Source organism: Panulirus ornatus, chromosome 3 (assembly GCF_036320965.1).
Source record: "Panulirus ornatus isolate Po-2019 chromosome 3, ASM3632096v1, whole genome shotgun sequence".
Classification (NCBI taxonomy): Eukaryota; Metazoa; Arthropoda; class Malacostraca; order Decapoda; family Palinuridae; genus Panulirus; species Panulirus ornatus.
In genome coordinates, this window is record NC_092226.1 from 61,906,913 (window position 1) to 61,916,912 (window position 10,000).

The following is a 10,000-nucleotide window of genomic DNA, read 5'->3' on the forward strand; positions in this document are numbered from 1 at the left end:
TGAAAGTAAACGTTTTAAAAACTGCAAGATTGTAATTTTCTAATTTCATGGAGTGACACTAGATCATACCATGATAGAAAAAAAAAATAATTTGTAGGAAATGACTGATATCGTAATTTGAAGTAATGCATCCATGTGTGGAATCAATTGTTCACTCCAGTGTAAGAAAATGGAATTAGCGAAATCGTTCGTCTGCAAGTTTGTGGATGAGAATGGGTGATCCGTAGGACTCCAGAAAGAAAAGAAAGTAATATCCTTTTGCCTGGTCAGCTCTGATGAGTCTCTGTGCATGAGCGATGACCTCCTGCCTTGTGGTGACCTTGGAGACGATGAGGACGAGCCAGGGGGCGAGGAGGACGATCCTACGGTCTCCTTCAGGCCACCGGAGGTCACTCTTCTGTCAGGGGGAGTGCAGAGCCCACCGCTCCTGCCTCCAGCTGGCCCACCTCTCCCGACAGGGTCACCACTGCCACCCAGCCCACCACTGCTGACAGGGTCACCATCACCACCTAGCCCACCACTGCTGACAGGGTCACCACTACCACCTAGCCCACTACTGTTGACAGGTTTACCATCACCACCTTGCCCACTACTGCTGACAGAGTCACCCCTACCACCTAGCCCACCACTACTGACACCTTCACAGCCTAGCCCACCACTGCTGATGGGGTCACTACCTGAGTCACGATCTAGCCCCTGCCTTCTGGCTGACTCGCCACCTACCTCATCCCTGTCAGCTTTACCATCCAACTCTTCCCTCCTGGCAGGGTTGCTTCCCTGCCAGCCACAGTACTACAACCTCTCACCTCAGGTACACACAACCTCTGCTTGCACGGCAGCATGTTCACAGTTTGTAAATGGGTATCTCTCGCCTAAGAGTGAGTCACTTATCTCTTATCACATGGGTGTGCATACCATCATCACTTACTGGTGTAAAGGCCTCAGGTAAGCCTATTCTGTTGCTGAAAGACTTTTGGGGTTCATTGGTTATCTGGGCCTCAGGGTCATTAAATAACGTTATAGCTACGAGGATATATTTCTTGACTACCCGCTCAAAGTGTTCAAAAGAATATCTTAAATCCTCACTCAACCTAACAGCCTTGTTTATGTGACGTGAGTAGCAAGTACTTGGTCAGTTAGTCATTTCAATTTTGGGTTAGATATAAAGACCATCCAGAGGTTAGATATAAAGACCATCCTTAGGTTAGTTATAAACACCATCCATATAAGATTATAACCATCAAGTTGATCATTCTGCATACTTACTGGCATGTATCTATACATGTATTTACTGCATATGATCCTAAGTCACTAAAGTGGTTGTGTGTTAGGGCCTTAAGCCTATCAATTGCCACGGTGATTAAGGCCGTCTTTGTCAGGCTACATCCACCATCCGGAAAATCTCTAACGTGTGTTTAACACAAGTGTAAGACACATACACTCTCATGAAGTATGTTGTCCCATTCCAGAGTGGAGTTTTCTGTCAATCTACTGAAGGCGACCCAATATTTGTTGATATTTTGATGTACTGTAAAAAAAAGAAACTTCCACAAAACCAGGAAACTGTATTAGACTCACATTATAAGCAAGTGTCGTAGAGAATTGGTGATATTCGTATATTCCTCCAAATCTTTAGAGCTAGAGAGTTTATCCCTCCAGTGATCATTCGGAAAATATAGTAGATATAGAGGCTACTAATATTTTCAGTTTTGGTTCACAATAAAATCTACAGATGAAGGCATGTCCAGTCTGACTATATTAGAGGATAATAGTTCAGAAAAAATATGACAACTCATCAGAGACAAAAGATGATAGAGTATTTTTCACTTTAGCCTTAGACTGTGGAGGATGAGCTCAAATGAAAAAAGAATAGTTATGATTTCGAATTTCATCATCTGAAAGTAACCCTAAAAAATATCATATATATATATATATATATATATATATATATATATATATATATATATATATATATATATATATATATATATATATATATATATATATATATATATATAAACACACACACAGAGAGAGAGAGAGAGAGAGAGAGAAGAGAGAGAGAGAGAGAGAGAGAGAGAGAGAGAGAGAGAGAGAGAGAGAGAGCCTATGGGCCACATAGATAAGGCTGTGCGGAGAAGGTTGGATCTCTTGGAAATATGATTTTTGAGATCAACATGTGGCGTGAATTGGATGTGTGGTAATTAAAAGAGTGTGGTTAAGACAACTGAAGGGGGGGGGTGTTGAAATGGTTTGGACATATAGAGAGAATGAGTGAGGAAAGATTGACAAAGAGGATATATGTATCAGAGGTGAAGGGACGAAGGAGATGCGGGAGACCAAATTGGAGATGGAGGAATGGAGTGAAAAATTACCCGAGCAGTTGATAGGCTTGAAGCCTAACTAACGAAAATCAACCTTCCTCCCTCACGAGCCAGATATGCACTGAGGATGTGTACGATCTTGATGTCATTATGAACAACCAGAAGAAAGTGTTCAGTTCCACCTTTTCATTGGTCGTTACAAAGTGAGTGTCGTTGTTAGCCTGAACGACCCTGGCAGACGAAGGGACCTTAAGCCGAAATGATAAACAAGCATCTCTCTCTCTCTCTCTCTCTCTCTCTCTCTCTCTCTCTCTCTCTCTCTCTCTCTCTCTCTCTCTCTCTCTCTCTCTCTCTCTCTCTCTCTCTCTCTGACACAATTAACACTTAGCCTGGGTGAAGGGGGGTTACACTCCTCGGGCCTCTCACTTTACAACAGAGTGCTGGCTCATGCAAGTCACGAACGTTGTTGTGAACAGCAACTTTATTTTTTCAGTCTACATTTAGAAAATGTAGTTTTTCAGTTTTGATCAGATTAATTAAATGTGCTTTTAAAACTACTTTCCTTGAAATATAGCATTTCAAATTCCAGCTTAGGAATTCGGCTGTTGGAAAATCATATATTGTGAAAAGGTTTAACCCAAAGAATTTTATCATGTTTGAATTGTTCCTATGAACATGCGTTACTTGCTTGAATACGATCGAACTATCCTAGACCCTTTAAATGGTACTTTAGAATAGTGGCATCATGCGCTCAAACAAATAAAGAAAAAAAAGAAAATGTAGCGACATGCACTAAATTTTCACGTCCAACTCACAGAGTTAATGGGCCGCCATTTGATGTTCAGATCCCTCGGCAACAGAATTGGCTTACCTCTTGCAAGCATTTTCTATATTGATCTCGTTGTAGTAGTAGCATCATTGAAATTATTACTAATCATCTATGAGCTCTTCTACACCTCCATCAGCCGGCCGAGGACGAGGTGGAGTTGGCGCGCCATCTTGAGTCACAAGACATCTGCGACCCGCCTCCTAGCCGAGCCTGCAGCAGGTAAGTCTCGTCCCCCACCCACAGACAGACGTCTCACAGCCACCGCTTCTAAATGCTGGTGTAATTAATTCTATGAGGCTGATTCCGGAACCTCACAGACCTTCACTGGCGGGGGTTCCGGCGTCATCCGTAATTAAAATGTCACTCACTTCCCCACGCCGCATTCACTGAGGCATTAGCTTCGGATCTTAGCTGTTCACCGAAGCATTAGCTTCGAATCTTAGCTATTTTCACCTAGCTAAGCTCTTGGTCTGTGTTTAGTATAGCTTTCTTTTCGTCTGTATAAGATTAGTTTAAAAGATTTTTTCATTATGTTTATTACACAAAGTGCATGCAAAATATCTTAATTTTTATACTAACCGCACATACGTATATATATATATATATATATATATATATATATATATATATATATATATATATATATATATATATATATATCATTTTATACTTTGCTTTGTCGCTGTCTCCCGCGTTAGCGAGGTAGCGCAAGGAGACAGACGAAAGAATGGCCCCACCCACCCACATGCACATGTAAATACATACAAGTCCACACACGCAAATATACATACCTATACATCTCAATGTACACATATATATATACACACACAGACATATACATATATACACATGTACATAATTCATACCGTCTTCCTTTATTTATTCCCATCGCCACCTCGCCACACATGGAATAACAACCCCCTTCCCCCCTCATGTGTGCGAGGTAGCGCTAGGAAAAGAAAACAAAGGCCCCATCTCTATCAAAAAATTTGTATGTAGCATTTATGGATCTGGAGAAGGCATATGATAGAGTTGATAGAGATGCTCTGTGGAAGGTATTAAGAATATATGGTGTGGGAGGCAAGTTGTTAGAAGCAGTGAAAAGCTTTTATCGAGGATGTAAGGCATGTGTACGTGTAGGAAGAGAGGGAAGTGATTGGTTCTCGGTGAATGTAGGTTTGCGGCAGGGGTGTGTGATGTCTCCATGGTTGTTTAATTTGTTTATGGATGGGGTTGTTAGGGAGGTGAATGCAAGAGTTTTGAAAAGAGAGGCAAGTATGCAGTCTGTTGTGGATGAGAGAGCTTGGGAAGTGAGTCAGTTGCTGTTCGCTGATGATACAGCGCTGGTGGCTAATTCATGGGAGAAACTGCAGAAGCTGGTGACTGAGTTTGGTAAAGTGTGTGAAAGAAGAAAGTTAAGAGTAAATGAGAACAAGAGCAAGGTTATTAGGTACAGTAGGGTTGAGGGTCAAGTCAACTGGGAGGTAAGTTTGAATGGAGAAAAACTGGAGGAAGTAAAGTGTTTTAGATATCTGGAAGTGGATCTGGCAGCGGATGGAACCATAGAAGCGGAAGTGAATCATAGGGTGGGGGCGGGGGCGAAAATTCTGGGAGCCTTGAAGAATGCTTGGAAGTCGAGAACTTTATCTCGGAAAGCAAAAATGGGTATGTTTGTATGCTGTATGGTTGCGAGGCGTGGGCTATGGATAGTGTTGTACGCAGGAGGGTGGATGTGCTGGAAATGATATGTGTGAGGACAATATGTGGTGTGAGGTGGCTTGATCGAGTAAGTAATGTAAGGGTAAGAGATATGTGTGGAAATAAAAAGAGTGTGGTTGAGAGAGCAGAAGAGGGTGTTTTGAAATGGTTTGGTCACATGGAGAGAATGAGTGAGGAAAGATTGACCAAGAAGATATATGTGTCAGAGGTGGAGGGAACAAGGAGAAGGGGGAGACCAAATTGGAGGTGGAAAGATGGAGTGAAAAAGATTTTGAGTGATCGGGGCCTAAACATGCAGGAGGGTGAAAGGCGTGCAAGGAATATAGTGAATTGGAACGATGTGGTATACTGGGGTCGACGTGCTGTCAATGGATTGAACCAGGGCTTGTGAAGCGTCTGGGGTAAATCATGGAAAGTTCTGTGTGGCCAGGATGTGGAAAGGGAGCTGTGGTTTCGGTGCATTATTACATGACAGCTAGAGACTGAGCGTGAACGAATGGGGCCTTTGTTGTCTTTTCCTAGCGCTACCTCGCACACATGAGGGGGGAGGGGGTTGTTATTCCACGTGTGGCGGTGTGGCGATGAGAATAAATAAGGGCAGACAGTATGAATTATGTACATGTGTATATATGTATATGTCTATGTGTGTATATATTTGTGTACATTGAGATGTATAGGTATGTATATTTGCGTGTGTGAACGTGTATGTATGTACATGTGTATGTGGGTGGGTTGGGCCATTCTTTCGTCTGTTTCCTTGCGCTACCTCGCTAACGCGGGAGACAGCGACAAAGCAAAATATAAAATGTGTTAATGTGCTGAGAGGTGCAACTGGAGGGATGTCTGATCATTATCTTGTGGAGGCTAAGGTGAAGATTAGTATGGGTTTTCAGAAAAGAGGAGTGAATGTTGGGGTGAAGAAGGTGGTGAGAGTGAGTGAGCTTGGGAAGGAGACCTGTGTGGGGAAGTACCAGGAGAGACTGTGTACAGAATGGAAAAAGGTGAGAACAATGGAAGTAAGGGGAGTGGGGGAGGAATGGGATGTATTTAGGGAATCAGTGATGGATTGCGCAAAAGATGCTTGTGGCATGAGAAGAGTGGGAGGTGGGCTGTTTAGAAAGGGTAGTGAGTGGTGGGATGAAGAAGTAAGAGTATTAGTGAAAGAGAAGAGAGAGGCATTTGGACGATTTTTGCAGGGAAAAAATGCAATTGAGTGGGAGAAGTATAAAAGAAAGAGACAGGAGGTCAAGAGAAAGGTGCAAGAGGTGAAAAAAAGGGCAAATGAGAGTTGGGGTGAGAGACTATCAGTAAATTTTAGGGAGAATAAAAAGATGTTCTGGAAGGAGGTAAATAGGGTGCGTAAGACAAGGGAGCAAATGGGAACTTCAGTGAAGGGCGTAAATGGGGAGGTGATAACAAGTAGCGGTGATGTGAGAAGGAGATGGAATGAGTATTTTGAAGGTTTGTTGAATGTGTCTGATGACAGAGTGGCAGATATAGGGTGTTTTGGTCGAGGTGGTGTGCAAAGTGAGAGGGTTAGGGAAAATGATTTGGTAAACAGAGAAGAGGTAGTAAAAGCTTTGCGGAAGATGAAAGCCGGCAAGGCAGCAGGTTTGGATGGTATTGCAGTGGAATTTATTAAAAAGGGGGGTGACTGTATTGTTGACTGGTTGGTAAGGTTATTTAATGTATGTATGACTCATGGTGAGGTGCCTGAGGATTGGCGGAATGCGTGCATAGTGCCATTGTACAAAGGCAAAGGGGATAAGAGTGAGTGCTCAAATTACAGAGGTATAAGTTTGTTGAGTATTCCTGGTAAATTATATGGGAGGGTATTGATTGAGAGGGTGAAGGCATGTACAGAGCATCAGATTGGGGAAGAGCAGTGCGGTTTCAGAAGTGGTAGAGGATGTGTGGATCAGGTGTTTGCTTTGAAGAATGTATGTGAGAAATACTTAGAAAAGCAAATGGATTTGTATGTAGCATTTATGGATCTGGAGAAGGCATATGATAGAGTTGATAGAGATGCTCTGTGGAAGGTATTAAGAATATATGGTGTGGGAGGCAAGTTGTTAGAAGCAGTGAAAAGTTTTTATCGAGGATGTAAGGCATGTGTACGTGTAGGAAGAGAGGAAAGTGATTGGTTCTCAGTGAATGTAGGTTTGCGGCAGGGGTGTGTGATGTCTCCATGGTTGTTTAATTTGTTTATGGATGGGGTTGTTAGGGAGGTAAATGCAAGAGTCCTGGAAAGAGGGGCAAGTATGAAGTCTGTTGGGGATGAGAGAGCTTGGGAAGTGAGTCAGTTGTTGTTCGCTGATGATACAGCGCTGGTGGCTGATTCATGTGAGAAACTGCAGAAGCTGGTGACTGAGTTTGGTAAAGTGTGTGGAAGAAGAAAGTTAAGAGTAAATGTGAATAAGAGCAAGGTTATTAGGTACAGTAGGGGTGAGGGTCAAGTCAATTGGGAGGTGAGTTTGAATGGAGAAAAACTGGAGGAAGTGAAGTGTTTTAGATATCTGGGAGTGGATCTGTCAGCGGATGGAACCATGGAAGCGGAAGTGGATCATAGGGTGGGGGAGGGGGCGAAAATTTTGGGAGCCTTGAAAAATGTGTGGAAGTCGAGAACATTATCTCGGAAAGCAAAAATGGGTATGTTTGAAGGAATAGTGGTTCCAACAATGTTGTATGGTTGCGAGGCGTGGGCTATGGATAGAGATGTGCGCAGGAGGATGGATGTGCTGGAAATGAGATGTTTGAGGACAATGTGTGGTGTGAGGTGGTTTGAGAGAGTGAGTAACGTAAGGGTAAGAGAGATGTGTGGAAATAAAAAGAGCGTGGTTGAGAGAGCAGAAGAGGGTGTTTTGAAATGGTTTGGGCACATGGAGAGAATGAGTGAGGAAAGATTGACCAAGAGGATATATGTGTCGGAGGTGGAGGGAACGAGGAGAAGAGGGAGACCAAATTGGAGGTGGAAAGATGGAGTGAAAAAGATTTTGTGTGATCGGGGCCTGAACATGCAGGAGGGTGAAAGGAGGGCAAGGAATAGAGTGAATTGGAGCGATGTGGTATACAGGGGTTGACGTGCTGTCAGTGGATTGAATCAAGGCATGTGAAGCGTCTGGGGTAAACCATGGAAAGCTGTGTAGGTATGTATATTTGCGTGTGTGGACGTATGTACATGTGTATGGGGGGGGGGGGGGTTGGGCCATTTCTTTCGTCTGTTTCCTTGCGCTACCTCGCAAACGCGGGAGACAGCGACAAAGTATAAAAAAAAAAAAAAAAAAAAAAAAATATATATATATATATATATATATATATATATATATATATATATATATATATATATATATATATATTCTTTCTCCCTCTACCTGGGGATAGGGGAGAAAGAACACTTCCCACGCATTCCCCGCGTGTCGTAGAAGGCGGCTTAAGGGGACGGCAGCGTGGGGCTAGAAACCCTTCCCTTCTTGTATTTTAACTTTCTAAAAGGGGAAACAAAAGAAGGAGTCACGTAGGGAGTGCTCATCCTCCTCGAAGGCTCCGTATAGGGTGTTTAAATGTGTGTGGATGTAACCAAGATGAAAAAAAGGGGGGAGAGATAGGTAATATGTTTGAGGAAAGGAACCTGGATGTTTTGGCTCTGAGTGAAACAAAGCTCAAGAGTAAACGGGAAGAGTGGTTTGGGAATGTCTTGGGAGTAATGTCAGGGGTTGGTGAGAGGACAAGAGCAAGGGAAGGAGTAGCACTACTTCTGAAACAAGAGTTGTGGGAGTATGTGATAGAGTGGAACAAAGTAAATTTTAGATTGATGTGGGTAAAAATGAAAGTGGATGGAGAGAGATGGGTGATTATTGGTGCCTATGCACCTGGTCATGAGAAGAAAGATCATGAGAGGCAAGTGTTTTGGGAGCAGCTGAGTGAGTGTGTTACCAGCTTTGATGCACGAGACCGGGTTACAGTGATGGGTGATTTGAATGCAAAGGTGAGTAATGTGGTAGTTGAGTGTATAATTGGTGTACATGGAGTGTTCAGTGTTGTAAATGGAAATAGTGAAGAGCTTGTAGATTTGTGTGCTGGAAAAGGACTGGTGATTGGGAATACCTGGTTAAAAAGAGACATATACATAAGTATACGTGTGTAAATAGAATAGATGGTCAAAGAGCGTTATTGGATTGCGTGTTGATTAAGAGGCGCGTGAAAGAGACTTTTGGATGTCAATGTGCTGAGAGGGGCAACTGGAGGGATGTCTGATCATTATCTTATGGAGGCGGTGAAGATTTGTAGAGGTTTTCAGAAAAAAAGAGAATGTTGGGGTGAAGAGAGTGGTGAGAGTAAGTGACCTTGAAAAGGAGACGCGTGAAGAAGTACCTGGAGAGATTGAGTGTAGAATGGAAAAAGGTGAGAGCAAATGACGTAAGGGAAGTGGAGGAGGAATGGAATGAATTTAGGGAAGCAGTGATGGCTTGCGCAATAGATGGCTGATACATGAGAAAGGTGGGAGGTGGGTAGATTAGAAAGGGTAGTGAGTGATGGGATGAAGAAGTAAAATTATTAGTGAAAGAGAAGAGAGAGAGGCATTTGGACGATTTTTGCAGGGAAATAGTGCAAATGACTGGGAGATGAATAAAGAAAGAGGCAAGAGGTCAAGAGAAAGGTGCAGGAGGGGAAAACGAGGGCAAATGAGATTTGGAGAGAGAGAGAGAGAATCGTTAAATGTTAAGGAGAATAAGATGTTTTGTAAGGAGGTAAATAAAGTGCGTAAAACAAGAGAACAAACGGGAACCTCGGTAAAGGGGGCTAATGCGGAGGTAATAAAGTAGTGGTGATGTGAGAAGGAAATGGAGTGAGTATTTTGAAGGTCTGTTGAATGTGTTTCACGATAGAGTGGCAGATATAGGGTGTTATGGTCGAGGTGGTGTACGAAGTGAGAGGGTCAGAGAGAATTGTTTGGTAAACAGAGAAGAGGTAATGAAAGCTTTGCAGAAGATGAAAGCTGGCAAGACGGCGAGTTTGAATGGTATTGCAGTGGAATTTATCAAAAAAGGGGGTGACTGTGTTGTTGACTGGCTGGTGAGGATATTCAGTGTATGTATGGTTCATGGTGAAGTGCCCGAGATTGACGAAG

The 10,000-nt window shown here is 42.9% G+C and overlaps 1 protein-coding gene across 1 annotated transcript in view; it reads left to right on the forward strand.

The window, feature by feature from the left end:
* LOC139762761 (uncharacterized) overlaps nt 1–10,000 on the forward strand; it is a 62,255-nt gene that overhangs the window by 38,668 nt on the left and 13,587 nt on the right. Inside the window, exons 3-4 of the mRNA XM_071687874.1 lie at nt 271–811; nt 3,290–3,372. Coding sequence (XP_071543975.1) covers nt 290–811; nt 3,290–3,372 — 605 coding nt within the window. The 5' untranslated portion in view covers nt 271–289. The remainder of the gene's footprint in view (nt 1–270; nt 812–3,289; nt 3,373–10,000) is intronic.